The sequence below is a fragment of the Babylonia areolata genome, chromosome 1 (assembly GCF_041734735.1).
Source record: "Babylonia areolata isolate BAREFJ2019XMU chromosome 1, ASM4173473v1, whole genome shotgun sequence".
NCBI lineage: Eukaryota > Metazoa > Mollusca > Gastropoda > Neogastropoda > Buccinidae > Babylonia > Babylonia areolata.
In genome coordinates this window covers 66,686,016-66,703,818 of record NC_134876.1, presented here as the reverse complement: position 1 = coordinate 66,703,818, position 17,803 = coordinate 66,686,016, and the positions used below count along the sequence as shown (strand labels likewise).

General features: G+C 39.5%; 1 protein-coding gene across 4 annotated transcripts in view; it reads right to left on the bottom strand.

The window, feature by feature from the left end:
- Positions 1–973: 973 nt before the first annotated feature.
- Positions 974–17,803, bottom strand: part of LOC143285912 (centrosomal protein of 131 kDa-like) — a 39,789-nt gene continuing 22,959 nt past the window's right edge. For all 4 annotated transcript variants that reach the window (XM_076593365.1, XM_076593386.1, XM_076593379.1 and 1 more), the window contains exons 12-22: positions 17,525–17,650; positions 15,192–15,298; positions 14,287–14,383; positions 11,299–11,516; positions 10,421–10,646; positions 9,221–9,337; positions 8,423–8,529; positions 7,576–7,660; positions 6,833–6,919; positions 6,027–6,244; positions 974–5,357 (exon numbers count right to left, since the gene is read on the bottom strand). In XM_076593365.1, coding sequence (XP_076449480.1) covers positions 5,225–5,357; positions 6,027–6,244; positions 6,833–6,919; positions 7,576–7,660; positions 8,423–8,529; positions 9,221–9,337; positions 10,421–10,646; positions 11,299–11,516; positions 14,287–14,383; positions 15,192–15,298; positions 17,525–17,650 — 1,521 coding nt within the window. In that variant the 3' untranslated portion in view covers positions 974–5,224. The remainder of the gene's footprint in view (positions 5,358–6,026; positions 6,245–6,832; positions 6,920–7,575; positions 7,661–8,422; positions 8,530–9,220; positions 9,338–10,420; positions 10,647–11,298; positions 11,517–14,286; positions 14,384–15,191; positions 15,299–17,524; positions 17,651–17,803) is intronic.

Below are 17,803 nucleotides of genomic sequence, written 5' to 3'. Positions count from 1 at the left end.
ACAACAAACCAGCATGCCATGTGCACCGTACACTTCATAAGCATGCATGCAAAAGAACTTGCAACAAAGAGTTTTCCCTGGAAAATTCTGCAGAAAAATCCACTTTGATAGCAAAACAAAATGCTTGCCACAAAAAAAAAAGAAAAAGAAAGAAAGAAAAAGAAAAAAAGTTGATGCTGTACTGTGGTGAAACACTACCAACCAATTTTCATACAGAGATATATGTTGTGACTACACAGTACAAAAAGAAACACGATACAAAACAATACATACACTTTTAAAATAGCGGGAATTTGTGTGATAAAAAGTTATTTCCCTTTCAACACATGGGAAACTGCTGACAAAACACTAGCAGGATCTCAGCTGGAGTAAGTCTCAACAGTGTGGGACACAATACTCAAAATATATTAGAGATGTCCAAGAACTGGAAGCTGCCTTGAGAGCAGCTGCTCATTTTATCACAATTATAACAGAACTTTCAGTGTCACCAACATGATGAAGAAGACAGCAAGCCTATCTGTCCACAATGCACAAATTTCTCCACCAAGAAAAACAGTAACCTGCCAGCCCCAGAAACTTCATCTAACAAGATCCATACAGGGCAATGACCAACAACTCAACCCTTGCTGCACGGAACGATTCAGTATGTCCTATCCCAGAAAAGGAATTGGAACCTTTCTCCAATAGCTGCAGAACAGGCTCCGTCAACAGATGCCTTCATTAGGAGGGCATGATGGCATCCACCCACCTGAAGAACTTTTTTCCCCTGCATTGTTTGCCCCCAGATGTTACTGTGGTAACAGCGGAAAGAAGAGAAGTACACACACACGCATATGAGAGACAAAAAGACCAACATTTTGAGAGCAAGAAAGAGTGAAAGAGAGAAGAAACTAGACAGGAAGACAGAGAGGAGAAGGAACAATAAGACAAAGAGGAAAAGGAGAAGAAACTAAACTAATTACAGACAACCATGTGATTTGTTACAACTTTTATTCCATTACTAAGAATTTAATTTCATGAGCTTTTGATGCATTTTCTGATTGCAAAAACAAATCATTTTTCTCGGTCAGCAATAGAAGAGCTGCAGCATCTGATTGTATGAGTGTTAGTAAGCATTCCTCATCAGTTATCCCAGCTCCTCTTACCTTCATGTGAATTCAGCCATCCACACTCTTTTTGCATTTGCACACACAAACACATCCACACACTCACATACACATACATATGTATATCCACAATCACATGCACACACAGACAAATGAAAACAATTGTTATGAAACAGAACAGAACAGAACACACACACACACACACACACACACACACACACAGAGGCAACAGAGGAATAGATCTGATGAAGGGCAAAAGGAGATAGATAATGACCAAACCGCAATGAAACAGAGAGAATGGGAGGAAAGGGAAGGTGAGTTTAAAGCATTATGAGAAGGCAGATTTCTAAATGGCATTATTAAATCAAGTAAGACACATCCAGTTTGTTTTTTTCAAATTATCATTTTCCATCTCACAATTAATATGCATGTTGTTTGCTCACAAACTCAAAGCTGTCAGAAAAAGGCATTGTGTTTTAAACAGCACACTAGTTTGTTCTGAGTCTTGGTAAATCTTTAATTGAAAGACTGAAAAATAGACTTTTAAAAAATGTGAACAAAGGTTTGTTGTTATTCAACAAGAGAGGTTTTTCTTCATTATCAGTTTGTCGGCAGGTATCAACAATACATACATACTAACGCAGGCTGAAAAAAATCAACAACATGAAATGGTGTGTGTGTGTGTGTGTGTGTGTGTATGTGTCTGTGTGTGTGTGTGTGCGTGCACATGCATGTGTGCAAGCGTGTGTGCTTGTGACAGACCCATGACAATGACTGATACTTTATTCAAGCTGACACTTCAAAACCATAACTTCAGTTTTAATTTCAAACGGACACACCTTAAATCTGTCTCTGGAATACATTATGATTCTCCAAGACTCAGAAACAAACTACGATACAATGTAAATTATGGCTGGAAGTTGCTATGCTTTATAACTGCTTTTTTTTTTCCTTTTTTTTTTTTTTTTTTATAAAGCATATGTAATCAATGTGTTTTCTTAAAAAAAATTCTGCAAACTGTTATTGTAAAATAACAATACAAATTTATGCACATATTCAGCAAAAAGCTTTCTTCTAACCACAAAACAAATAAATAAAAATAAATATTGTGTAAAATGAGACAACAGATATGCCGTACAATGCTAAAATATTCATCACAGTCACTGAAGCATGTGAACAAGTATACAGCTCATAGTACCATGCACAAATTAAAAGTGTTCCATGCAACAACAATTTAGACAATTATCACAATATTTTCAGCAATTTACATTCCCACTAAAAGCTTTCTTCTGCAGCACTATATCAAAATCAGAGAAGATAATCCATTCATAAATAATCAAGGAAAAGCAACATTTACCCATTCCCAAAGTAATGTTTTCCGTTCCACTCGCCACCTGTTCCCTGAATTTGTTTGCCTCTTAACCAGCATGGGTGTCTTCTTGTTGTTTATTTCAAATGTAGGCTGTCAGGCTTGAGAGCCACTTGCCATAACTTTGTGTGTAAATGTTGATAATGAAAAACATCTGACTGCTTTGTGTGAAGCAGATTCCACATAAATTAACATGATACTAGATATGTAGCCTTATATTATTTTGATAAAGGATTATCGGTGAGGTGCACTTGTTCAGTGAGACCATTATTTTTCTGGGAAAGTAGGTCAGTCCTTTTCTTCCTGTGGAGTGAGGTAAAAATATATAAAAAATATATTTTCTTGTCACCATATTCTAGAAAGTAACATTTAATTTGAAGAATCTATAATGTCTGTAACAACACAGTCATTATTTTTCACTCTACACATGAATGTGAATGAAAATACTTTCACCAACTTTACACACAAAATTTTCGTTTGTGAGTTTGTGTTAGCACCAAACTTTAAAACAAGACAAAACTAAACAAAATGGCATTACTTCAAACAACAGTCAGTCTCTGGTAATGATTTACGTTCTGATTTCATGACAGACACTGCTGTGTTCCTGGAATGGAAAAAAAATTTCATATATGGCATTAGAACAATTATTTAGGTAATAACACCTTTTTCAATCAGATACTCAAAGACTACATTCTACACTGAAATTATTTTAAAATGTAAACAAATGTCTACATATTTGAAAATCAAATGTCACAAATTAAAAGTAGTGAGACATAGTGATGTAAACAACCACAGAATAGACGTCCTTGTACAACTTAAATAATTGTCTTGATTTCAGAAACAATGTTTCAATTTCCAGTAATGCAGCTATGAATAAGTCTGAATAGTATATTCCTACTTCTAAGAACTTTAATGAAATCTTTTCAGTGATGCCCACATAATTGCATGTGCTGTGTGCTTGACATGACAATTACATAAGAGCTCACTGAACCAGAACGCAACATGACAGAGCACGGACAGATATGCTCAGAGGATGGCAAATTAATGTTTTGAGTGTGTTGACAAAGCAAATGAACCTAACTTTAGATATGTGCATAAATTGTACTAGCAAAAGCAAAAGTTAAGACTATCCATTAATAAGGCATTCTTATTAGGATTTTAAGGTGAACTGGTCAGAAATAGGGGGGTGGGGGTGGGGGGGGGGGGGTAGTTATCCAGTAGCTTGAAAAAGATGGTTGAAAACACAAAAAAACAACTATGTTACAAAAGAAAGGATTATGTTGTGTGTGTTTTTCTAAGGAAAAAATATACCAATTAATTTTAAACTGAATATGAACTTTCTTTTAAAAGATTAATTTCACTTTTACCACATTTTTTGTGGTGGATTCACATAAACACACACACACACACTCATACACACACACACTCATACACACACCCCATGTACAAAATCACACGCATTTGGACTTTTAAGCTGTGCAAGTGTGTTGCTGGCGTGTATGCAGACACATAAGTGCAATTCTGAAATTATACACATCCCTCCTAAGCACTGACAAATCATCATCAGGCAATGTAACAACTGAAAATAACATATGTAACAACTGAAAATAATCTGTAACAACATTTCCTATTACTGATGACAACATAAGTACTCATAAAAAAATATACAACTAAACTGTTCTATGCACAGTCATCACATATTCAGTGCAGATCTAAAACTAGCAAGCTCCAAGACAAGCTCACAACAGACAGATCTATTCAACATAAGCATCACAACATCTGCACTACAGCGGGCCAGAAAGTAAAGCTATGCAGTGCAGTGGTGGAGGAGGCTGGCACTGTGGTAAAGAGGGACAACAGCACCCACCCCACACACAACACACACACTGTGCCCTGACTGCACAACACACACATCCAACATCTTTGGGTTCACTTCCTTATGGACACTCACTGCCACAACACCATTGGTTTTACAGCTTTAGACAACTTTGATGTGCTCGTTTATTTACATGCAAATTCTGATATGAATTCAGAAATGTTCCTTTTGTTCTGTTTTCTTGCCAGCTGCAGTTAGTAATGCATCAAAATCATGCAGGTTTAAATGCTAACTTAAAAGACTCACTCGTGATATGTTGTGTATGTCCCAACATGTTCACTGATAAATCCAAAAAAATAAATCCAAAAACTTTTGCTCACATTCTTCAGCATGATGCTTGTATGGTTGAAATTGTGTAACCTGTGTTCCCACACTGATACCACTGGTCATATATTAAAACTTAAAGTTGTTCACACTGTCATTGTAATGTTCAACATGATCTCAAACAGAAACCATGAAAATGCTTAGATATAACTGTCTTGTAAAATCTCTACATTCTACATGACCCTGCACTGACACAAACTTGTGCATCACAAATATTCCTGTACAATAGTAGTATATGGCAATACATGTTTCAGTGTTGACACTGCTGCATTATACTGTCTTTGTTGTGCAACCCACAGCTTTGAACAGACCATGGTTGCCAGTCTGCTGACAGCTGTTTGCACTGATTCTGACGTATCATACATGGTAACTTCGTCATGCTGTTTTATATATGTTTCTTGTTTAGTACCAGTTCACGACCATTTCCTCCACAACTCTTTAGCATAGGTCTTATGATTCAAGTTCCCCGTATGCTGTCAGAGGCCAGGTCATCTCTGCAACAGCTGGACTGCTTTGTCACACACATTGCCCAGCAGTGATGGTTCAGGATCACTTCTTCAGCAGCTGTTTGCGTTGCTGCTCCAACAGGCCCTCCAGATGGTCGGCTCGCTTGCAGGCAGCCTGGTACTGCTGTCGGAGCTGAGCTACCACCTCCTCCTTCTTCACGATCGCCTGTTTCACTCTGCACACAGCAGGCACTCGTCATCGCACACAGTCATCACAGGACAAGTAAGGCAGACACACACCACTGCATATAGTGGCAGACACACAGCACTGCATATAGTAAACACTGCAACACTGTGACAGATTCTGCACACCACAAGCACACGTCATTCCATTCAGTAATAACAGGAACACTGACTGACAGATGCACACCACAGGCATATGTCACTGCATACAGAAATCACAGGAAATCTGTGACAGACCACAGGTGCATGCTACTGCATATAATAATCACAGGAACAGTATGACAGACACACTGCAGGCACATGTCATTGTGTACAGTAATCAAAGAAACAAATTAACAGACTCTGCACACCACAGGCACATGTCACAGCATACAGTAACCACAGATACAAAATGACAGACTGCTTTTTGTACTGAACAGAACAAAAACTATAATATCACAGCAGAATACCTGTCATGATACAAAGTAATATCACTGATCTGTAAGAGAAACAGTAATGTAACCTGAGCTCTTTTTTTGTTTCCCATCTCAAACATTTTCATTGAAAACAAATCAAGTCAGAGTCAGCCAGTTTTTAAAAGTCCATTCAATACTGTCAGCTAATTTTTACTGGAAGCAATCCACATTTGATCAACCAACCTTCTTTCCTCCTAAACTACTGACCTTGCATGAACTTCCTCCATTTCTGCGTCCTTGACCTGTTTGATGTCTTCCACATCCTGTTTGGCTTTATCCAGCTCCAGACGACGCTTGGCACGCAGTTCTGAGATCTCATTTTTGATGCGTCGGTTCTCCTCCTCTGTGGTGACAATGCGGTCAGCAAACTCCTGTCGTATAATGTCTGACACGTGTCCTCGTTCTTCTTTCATTTTTTCCAGCAACTGCACATATACATCTATCTATACATCTATCTATACATACATACAAGCATACATATCTACATATATATACATATATATATATATATATATATATATATATATATATATATATATAAAAAGAATGGTGACTGCATTTTCCTGAGCTTTTAGAAAATGAATTCACTTCAGTTCCAAAGAAGATCTTTATATGTGTAAAGATACTAAACAATAGCCTTACTTTCCTGAAAGTTTGTGAAGTATATGTGCTTTTCACTTTCTTTTTGCAATGGATTGTGTTCGTGTCATGGTCATGCATGCATCTATACATGTGTGTGTATGCACATATTAACTTCCTCACTTAACAGCTTTCAGTGTCTTAATGCAAAAAAATTGCCAATGAAAATACTTTTTTTTAAATCTTAAAACAAAGAGACTGTAATTTGCCTGTGTCAAGATTCGTAAGAGATGTATCTCTCTTCTTTTCTGATTACATTATGATAAACAAACTTCACAAACTGTACAGCATAATGTCACATAAAACATTCACTGGTGGGTACATGACTTAAAGTCTTTGCCCACTGTTGGACCCATGCTGCACAGAACAATCACCTTCTTAATGTCCCTGATCTCCTCTTCCTTCTGCTTGATGATCACCTTCAGGCGTTCATTTTCACCTTCCACCTCCGTGGCCTTGGCCTGCACACAGCACACACGTGATCACACTGTGGGGCTACTGTTTGTTGTTGTTGCTTTTTTGTTTCTTGTGCAGTGACTGTGATATAAAAACCTACTTCCAGGAGGTTATCTGCCGTAGCTACTTTCGTCTTCTCCACATAGATAGTCAATAGTTTGCACAGGACGGGAATCAGACCCCTGCTGGAGTCTGCACTGGTGGGTCACGGTAAAGTATGTGTAGTTAAACTGGAATTTACATAATGTTCTTGTACATTACAGAAGACTATTTGCATGACATATATATATAAATGAAATGTCTCAGAATCATTCGTAATACTGACAATCCCCCCCAAAAAAAAACTGATGTGCACAAAGATAACTGATAGCATCCACAAAAGAAACATCAAGGTGAGAAAATACATGACTGATAACACTCCACAACAGAAAAGTCAATGAAAAAAAAAAAGGTCAAGTATCTACAGAAGAGCAAACATACAGTACTTATTGACAAGAAAAGCACAAACAGAAAATAAACTTGGGATTCCAAACACACTTCGACAAAACATATCAAATCGTTATCATTACATAATACAGGTTCATGGATTACGGGGTCAAGATTTTCCAGTTCAGCATTCAGTGAAGGACAATGTTGGCAAACAACTATTATGTGGACTTACCTTGATTTCATTGAACTTTTTGACTGCCCTCCTTTCTGAGTTCTCCAGCTCTCTGGTCTCTGCTTCAAACTTCTCCCTCAGTCTCCTGCAGAACACACCGTAACAAAAGCAAAGGATGATTCTCTGGACTATACATCAATCTCACAATCTGATACCAAGTGCACAAGATATAAACAATACATTGTGCATGTCAGAGAGAGAGAGAGAGAGAGAGAGAGTGAGTAAGGAAAGAGAAATAGACAGAGAGAAAGAGAGGTCACAATTCGATTTATATTCTTAGATGGAATGCTGAATAAGCAGCAACTGCTTTTTACATCAAACTAACTGAACAAAAAATGTGTATATGTGTGTGTGTGTGTGTGTGTGTGTGTGTCTGTACGTGTGTGTGTGTGTGTATGTGTGTGCATGCCTTTGTGGGTGCATTCTTCCATGAATGTGTATATGCATGTGTGTGTGCATGTGCACAAGTGCATGCATAACTACACTGGCATACAAATATGTGCATATGGGAATATGGGATTGACATATTACTGGGTCAGACTGTTCCTTGGTTGTTGTTGTGTTTTTTTTGGTTTTTTTTTGTTTTTTTTGGGGGGTGGGGGGTGGGGGGGGGGCTGCATGATCAGTTTAAAGCTTTGCGGTATCAAGCTGCAGCTCCATGAAATAACAGAAAGACAGACAAATCAGAGTGATAACAAATGAACATGATTTTTGTTGTTGTTGTTGTTGTTGTCTAAACACATGTAATCTGTCAAAAGGAACTGGACAGGCAGAAAGATCAACAGACACCACAAACTCTACATGTTCTGCACTATCCAGACACATGAAGAAGGTAAGGGGAGGCCACCTGAGTTTGGTTTCTGTGACTTTCTCATTCTCCTCCCGAGCCGCGCAGGAGTCTTCTTCCAGACGAGCAATGACCAGCTCAATCTCCTTGTCTCGCTCCTTGCGCACCTGTTACACCATCATCATTCCTCTGTCACTCGTTTCATGTAAAAAGAATAACAACAAAGCACATACATTACAGACGACTTTAGGATTATTGCTAACTAAAAGATATCTGTTGCTGACTGTCACACCAAACCAAATGCTCTTTCTTGTTAAGAAACATACATAGATTCCTTTCTTTAAATGATTGAGGTTTTAGTACAGTATGCTACAGGTTGAAATTATCTCTGCCTCTAAAAATAACATTAGCCGAGTATGTGTGTATGTATGTTGTGTTCATATGTAGACACGTGATCATGTAATTTACTTATGTAAAAATGTATATATTAACACACATACTCATGCATGTACACATATGTTTACATGCATCCTGTGTGTGAATGCACATACACATTTATGCGAGCATGAGCAGAATACATGTACGCATGCACTGATGTATGAATGTAAGTATGCATAAATATTCACATAATGTATGTTTAATGAATGTTAGAATGTATAATGTCTGTTTGCTATAAAATGTCTGTCTGTACAATTTTCTTCCTTCTATCCAACATCTATTCACTTTGATATTAGATATGTAATGTGTGTTTGTGTGTGTGTGTGTGTGTTTGTGCATACGTGTACTTTCATGCAAGCTTGTGTGTGTGTATGCACATGCGCATGTGGGTCTGTGTGCGGGAGTGGCTGTGTGCCTGACCTGGTCCTTCAGCTCCCTCTCTTTCTGCATGAGCCAGGTGTCGTGTTTCTTCTTGTAGTTCTCTTCCCAAGCCTCCTTCTCCAACTCAAGGCGCTCCTGCAACTCTCGCACCTCTGTCTGCACACCGACCACTTTCTCAGTTCACCCGTCTGCTGGTGTGCCATTGCCAAGTAAATTGTGGATCAGTCTGGTAGTTTGTTGCAAAGTCAGGAAATCTGAGGCATGTTCAAGTACTTTGTGGCACTGACAGGTAATGTGTAGCACAGTCAGGTAATTTGAAGCACAGTCAGGTAATTTGTGGGATGGTCTGGTTATTTCTTGTGGTAATTACTCAAGTGAAAAGTTACTTCAATATGTCTGAATCTGTGTGGTTTCCCAATAAATTGCAGGCACTGAAGTATTGTGTGAGTATCAAACAAAGTATTGTGTGAGTCCTTTACAATGTTTCCCAAATCAATTGGTGCTTCTCTAATACACTGTAAACATAATCATGTAATTGTCTTTTGGTAATAATTCAAGTGAAAAGTTACCTTCAGTATACTATGATTTGTGTGGTTACCCAATATTTTGCATGAAAAATATATTGCGATTTCTACACAGTCTTTCCTTAACCAGTTGGTAGTTGTTCATGAACACAATCTTCCTTTAATCAATTGGTGGTTGCTCACTTAACTTTAAAAAATGCATTTGCTAAGTTACATACAGATCATCTCCTTCAGCAATGTTCCAAAACCAGAGATGCCAACCCCTGTCAAGTGTTTGCAGGAACAATCAGGAAATTTGGAAGGAACAATCTGAATTTGGTAAGAACACCTGGACTCTGAGCCACATCAGCAAACGTACATTTTATCCAAAAGGCATACAAACACTTTGGCCCAACAGCAACACCTTGTAACAGCTATGATTAAGCCGATTGGTCCACTCAATTAATGTTTCAATGTAAATATGCATGCAATAAGCTGAGCATCATCAAGTGACACCAAAGTTAGAAGTGACTGCCCTGGCCTCATGATCAATGTCTAGAGCGTCTCAGTAATGTTATGATTGGAAAGCATATGACCATGCTACCTACTCGAAAATGAACTCGTCGGAACAATTTTGACATTGGCATAACATCAGAACATACTGCAATCGAGCGAAACAAAATACGGTGAAATGTAACCACTGGCATCTCTGCAAAACAGAAGTGCTGACACTCACATTATGTCTACGTTCCTGCTCTTCTTTGGCCTTCTCGAACTGTTCCTTCATGGCGGACAGAGCCAGTCGGTGGGAATCTTCCAGCTGTCGTCGCAGGGCATCCAGTTCCTGACGCTGTCGGCTGGCGTTGCTGGCCAGACGATCTTTCTCGTCCTGGACTTCATTGTACAGGCGACGCCGCTGCTGCTGGTATGCCTCCTCTTCCTGCTGTAGCTGCTTTTCATACCTGAATATGAACGTGGTTGATGAATAATATTTGTGTGTCTGTGTGTGCGTATGTGTGTCTCTGTGTGTGTGAATGTACATGAGAGTGCATGTATGTTCATGGGTGTGTGTGTTTCTGCACCTGTATGTGCATGTGTGTGGGTGTGTATATAATATATATACATGCAAGCATGTAATTGTGTGCTCACCCTGAAAGTATTCCATCCAAACAGTCCAGAAAGTTCTCCTTCTCCCTAATCACTTGTTATTCATTTGAGCACTTGGTTGTACTTTTCAGTGTTATTCTGCGCATACACCAACGACAGAAAATAAACCAAAAAACTCTATGCTGGACATCACTACTGAGATCAAGTGATGAGGATGGCGCTAGATAGGACCTGTCCTTAGAATGTCACCAGTTTCCTTTCAAAGAGTAACCCTTCCCTCGACACTAGATGGAAAAAAAAAAAGAGTGTAAGGAATACCAGGCAACACATGGCACAAAACAGTTGAAAAAGAACTTAAGAAGAATGGTGAAAAATGGGTGAAGAAGCAAGCAAAGACAGGAAATACAGACAGCAGTAGAGATCACTTGTGATGGCCTTGAGTGCTACAGGATACCGAGAGAATGAATTAAGTAAGTAAGGAAGTAAACAGGGAGACTTGTTCCTCACCTTTCCTTGCCCAGTTCTCTCTCCCTGGCTACTGCCGCCTCTTTCTCCTGCGCCAGCTGATCCCGGAGCTCCTCTGTCATCTTGACGTAACGCTGAGCTGCTCTCTCATCCGATTCCAGTAACTCTGCTTCATGCACCTGTTTGATTTTCTTGATTTCTGACTTGTGCTTGGCAATCAGGCGCTGGATCTCTGGTTCCAGGCCCTTCACTGTCATGTCCTGAAATGACAAAACTGGTTTATGTGGGTGCTAGTCAGGGGAGGCAAAGGGGAGGTAACCTACTTCCGGGAGGTTATCAGCCGTAGCTACTTTCGTTTTCTCCGCATAGGCGGATAGTAGTTTGCACAGGACAGGAATGTCAGACCCCTGCTGGAGTCTGCACTAGTGGGTCACGGTTAAGTATCTGTAATTAAAAACTGGTTTAGTCACCACTGTCACGTGCTAAAATGCCATTCTGGTTTAGCTATCACTGTCATGTCCTGAAACGCCGCACTGCTTTAGTTAGCACTGTCATGTCCTGAAATGACAAAACTAGTTTAGTCACCACCGCCAAGTGATATCATGTCCTGAAATGACACACTGGTTTAGTAGTTACTCGTACCATGTCCTGAAACGACACATTGATTTAGTTAGCACTGTCATGTCCTGAAACGTCATGCTGGTTTAGTTACCAATGCCATGTGCTGAAATGTCATACTGGTTCAGTTAGCACTGTCATGTCCTGAAACGTCATGCTGGTTTAGTTACCAATGCCATGTGCTGAAATGTCATACTGGTTCAGTTAGCACTGTCATGTCCTGAAACATCATACTGGTTCAGTTAACACTGTCATGTCCTGAAACGTCATACTGGTTCAGTTAACACTGTCATGTCCTGAAATGTCATACTGGTTCAGTTAGCACTGTCATGTCCTGAAACATCATACTGGTTCAGTTAGCACTGTCATGTCCTGGAACGTCATACTGGTTCAGTTAGCACTGTCATGTCCTGAAACGTCATACTGGTTCAGTTAGCACTGTCATGTCCTGAAACGTCATGCTGGTTCAGTTAGCACTGTCATGTCCTGAAACGTCATGCTGGTTCAGTTACCACTGTCATGTCCTGAAACGTCATGCTGGTTTAGTTAGCACTGTCAAGTCCTGAAACGTCATGCTGGTTTAGTTAGCACTGTCATGTCCTGAAATGACAAAACTAGTTTAGTCACCACTGCCAAGTGATATCATGTCCTGAAACGTCATGCTGATTTAGTTACCAATGCCATGTGCTGAAATGTCATACTGGTTCAGTTAACACTGTCATGTCCTGAAACGTCATACTGGTTCAGTTAGCACTGTCATGTCCTGAAACGTCATGCTGGTTTAGTTAGCACTGTCAAGTCCTGAAACGTCATGCTGGTTTAGTTAGCACTGTCATGTCCTGAAATGTCATGCTGGTTTAGTTACCAATGCCATGTGCTGAAATGTTATACTGGTTCAGTTAGCACTGTCATGTCCTGAAACATCATACTGGTTCAGTTAGCACTGTCATGTCCTGGAACGTCATACTGGTTCAGTTAGCACTGTCATGTCCTGAAACGTCATGCTGGTTCAGTTAACACTGTCATGTCCTGAAACGTCATACTGGTTCAGTTAGCACTGTCATGTCCTGAAACGTCATGCTGGTTCAGTTAGCACTGTCATGTCCTGAAACGTCATGCTGGTTTAGTTAGCACTGTCAAGTCCTGAAACGTCATGCTGGTTTAGTTAGCACTGTCATGTCCTGAAATGACAAAACTAGTTTAGTCACCACTGCCAAGTGATATCATGTCCTGAAACGTCATGCTGATTTAGTTACCAATGCCATGTGCTGAAATGTCATACTGGTTCAGTTAACACTGTCATGTCCTGAAACGTCATACTGGTTCAGTTAGCACTGTCATGTCCTGAAACGTCATGCTGGTTTAGTTAGCACTGTCAAGTCCTGAAACGTCATGCTGGTTTAGTTAGCACTGTCATGTCCTGAAACGTCATGCTGGTTTAGTTACCAATGCCATGTGCTGAAATGTTATACTGGTTCAGTTAGCACTGTCATGTCCTGAATTGTCATACTGGTTCAGTTAGCACTGTCATGTCCTGAATTGTCATACTGGTTCAGTTAGCACTGTCATGTCCTGAAATGTCATACTGGTTCAGTTAGCACTGTCATGTCCTGAAACGTCATACTGGTTCAGTTAGCACTGTCATGTCCTGGAACGTCATGCTGGTTTAGTTAGCACTGTCAAGTCCTGGAATGTCACACTGCTTTAGTTAGTACAGTCATGCCTGAAATTTCACATTTGTTTAGGTTTTAAGTTAAGAAGTGTTGTCTCAGATTCTCTTTTCTACATGCCATCTATGAGTGCCTTTTGGTTTCAGCATGACTAACCACCTCCCCAAATAAAACATTTTTACTGCAGAAATATGGAGTGCACCCAAAGCTTTACAGAATGAATTTATGGCAGTTACTGATTGATCAAGTACGTCCCCCCCAAAAAAACAGAGTATGACTGTTCTCTCCCACCCCACCCCCTCCCTCCGTCCCTCCTCATCCCCCTCCAAAAAAACAGTATGACTGCCAACAACGCCAGGTAAAAACACTCATAAACGTAAAAAAGCCCACTCATGTATATGAGTGAACATGAGAATTGCAGGCCAACAACGAAGAAGAAGATCACATACTTATATGTTCAAACTTCAAGATGTGTGTGAGTTAGAGAGTGTGTGTTGTGTGTGTGTTGAGTAGAGTGAGCATGTGCATGCATGTGTGTGCATACCTCTGTGTGTGTGTGTGTGTGTGTGTGTGCATGTGCGAGTGTGCATGCGTGTGTGAGTGAGTGAGTGTTTAGTGTTTGTGCGTGTGCGTGTGCGTGTGTGTGAGTGTGTGTGTGTGATACATCTGCTCATAATCAACAGTGAAAACTGACACTTACTTCAGTACAAGTTTTCTAGGAAAAGAAGCGCTAAAGGTTCACCTTAATCTTCTTGGTTTTTTCCTCAATCCACTTTTCTCTCCTCAGCTTTTCCGCCGCTGTGTGGATCTCCTTCAGTTTGGTCACTTCAACTGTGTGGCTGAAACACACAGACACACACTCACAGCTGAGATTTTTGTGGAAAGGCCTTATCATTCAAAGAATGGGAGATTTGGCTTATATAACAATCTAGTGAGATGACGCCTTACATCTATGTAACTCTTCTTGGTGAATCTTCCAAGTTGTGTTCCTTGTGCAGTCCCTCTTCCGTATACTTATGTAAGAAGGTGACACGAAGGATGTGATACATGGTCTGTGTGTGTTTAATAATCAGTGTATGGCAGTGGCCACCGTGTTTCAACTGGAACATGCACAGGTTGACTGACATGTCCTTACATGTGTGGTCTCTTGGATACTTAAACAGGAACATGTCTCTTAATTGCATATTTTCTGTTTGTACTGTCATCACGGCCATATGATAATTTCTCTTCAGAGATAATAAACTTAACTTGACCTGACTTGACTTGACATTTCAAACATGTCTGCACATCTCACCACTGTTCATAAATCACTGTTGTGATGACACAATGGACAAAAACTGTACTGGCAGAGACAGCAAGGCATGGAGTTTATTTCACTGCAGTCACTGAAACACTAAACACACTAAACACATCCATCTTTCACACACGCCATACAAAAAAAAGAATGCTGTTAATTCTTTTTGTAAAAAAGCAAAAAAGAAAAAAAGAAAAGCCACCTCTAGCAAACAAATACATATTAACAAGTCATATTACCCTACAATTGACAAAATTCCTTTCAGCATTAACGTGAAAAAAAAAATCTATTGAAAAATGAAATATATATTGAAGAGACCAAGGATTTTAGTTTTAACACTATTCTGTCCTCACCTGTCCTCCATGGATTTGATCTTCTCCTGGTACTTGTGGTCCACTGTCTTCAGCTCCTTCACCAGCTGTTCACACTTCTCACCCAGACCCTTCTTGTCGTCAATCAGCTGTACACACACACACACACACACACAATCACACAATCGCACACACGCTTGTAAATATACAAAATAATTTTTCATGTGTGAAAGACTCTTCTTGTCAATTACTGAATTAGTTGAAGACATCACACACACACATAAACCTGTTTTCATTTAGAGAACACTTCATAACACACACACACACACATACACAGAGCAACTCTCTCATCAATTACCTAAAGACATCACACACACGTTCACATGTTGTTGATCAGAACACTTTATAGCTCACAATAACTCTTTTTCAACTGGCTTAAGACATCACACATACAAAAAACTTGATCAGAACACATCAGAATGCACACCCCTCATATTCTTTCTTTTTGCCTATGATCAGCTGTAACATGGTAACGCACACACATATATACATAACACATATCGGCCTTTCTTGTTGATCTGCTGGGAAAATGGTATGTCATACATCAGCTTTTTTTTGTTCTCACTCGGCTGAACAGGTAGTTTGCATTACAAATGTATCAATTCTTGTTTACCAGCTGAACACAGCAAACATGATAACACACCGCACATTACATGTTGACAACAAATGATCATCTTTGTGACATGATGCAGTAACTGCACACCCAGTACATTCACAAGACACTGCCAACACCACAAGGATATGCAGTATTCACAGTTCTCATTGTATTCCTAGTGACAGACGAAAATATGCGCTGTATTTTTAGTCCATGAATCACCAACACGTCTCTTCCAGTCTCTGCAAAACAGCTGGGCCATCAACACTATGTATTCCACTTACTGAAAGATGATTCAAGTTTGGCTGAGTAACATCACCTTATGAACAAGGCTCAGGAGGGTGATAACTTTAATAATGATGAATAAACAAACAAAAATCCCATAACACAGATGGCCTTTTCACACCACACTGATGTCTCTCTCACAATACTTTCACATCACTTCACATCTTCCTGCCATCACCAGCTCTCAAAAAGAACCAGGCCAGCTTTACATACAATGTAGCATGCATGCTGACAGCACAAGGAACACACATTAACAGCACAATGAACACATACTAATAGCACAGTGAACACATACCAACAACACAATGAACACATACTACCAGCATGTAGCACACTTCTCCATGTTGATCAACTGAAAACATGCATTCTGCCCAAGAACAGCATGTGAACAGCATAGTGACAACAGCACATCAACATGCATAAGTCATGTGAACAGAATGTGAACAGAAATATGTACAAAATAAAAACGATTGATTATTTCTATTATCATAACTTAAAATTATGCCAATAAGACAGTTTGTACACAGTACTTGTTGATAAACTGAACACATGCACTGCACACGCTGACAACACATGAACAGCACAGCAATTTATTTCAACTGAGCAACAACACACCAACATCAGAATGACAACACATTTACAAATAACTTCCTTTCACACTCATCTTGATAGAAACATGCGTTTCACACACTGTAAATAATACTTCTTTGATAACAGCATGTTTCTTGATCTTTGTTGTTGTCACTATTGCTGCCACTATTTACATAATCAGTGATCACAGCACATTTGACACTGTCACAACAAAGTTCCATCAAATGCATTCACAGCACATACCAAACTTCTCTTGTCAATCAGCTGGAACAACATATATCAGACAGTATTACTACACACAGAAACTACACATGGAAACTTGTAAAGTGAATAATATGTTGTGCATTATGTTTTCATTCAAAATATCATTTTTTGGATACTCCCAGACAGTCACTGACTGATTTAGTAAAAATTGTTTATAAATGTGCATTATACATTATAATGTTATTATATGCAGACACAAAACACTGTGGAAAGTGGTTTGCATGTCTTGTTTTGACTCTCAGTGCTCACAATTTGCAACTGTGCAAAGTAACACACATTTAACACTTTCCCTGCCAGATCTGTCAAATATTCACTTCTGTTATAGCGTGCAATGTTTTCATGAAATCTTCCAACTATTCAATCTTACAAAGTGCTTTTTACACACGAGCGCACACACACACACACACACTCACACACATAAACACACACAAACAAAAAATAAAAACGTTGTGCAGAAATAAGGTTCTCCCAGGGAAAGTTCATATTTGAAACGGAATCAAGTCTCCAAACAACAACAACAACAACAAAAAACAGTGTCCCAAACAACAAAGTGCTGAAGTACTGGTTAAGTGCAGAGTACCTGATCAATGAAAGACAGGTGTCTCTTGATGGCCTCCTCGTACTCCTCTTTCTGCACATCCAGACGTTTCTTCATCTCCCTGTCCGCTTCACGCGCATGGCGCACCGTCAGCTCTCTCTGCTGGTTCTGTCCACCAACACATGCCATGCGCAATCATGTTTCGCTTCTCTTTCACCAGCACATCTGTTGTCATAATCAATATAGAACAGACATTCAATACCACTCATTTACGGAGCTGCAATGAAAAAAAACAAAAAAAACTGAGCAATGTCAAGGGGG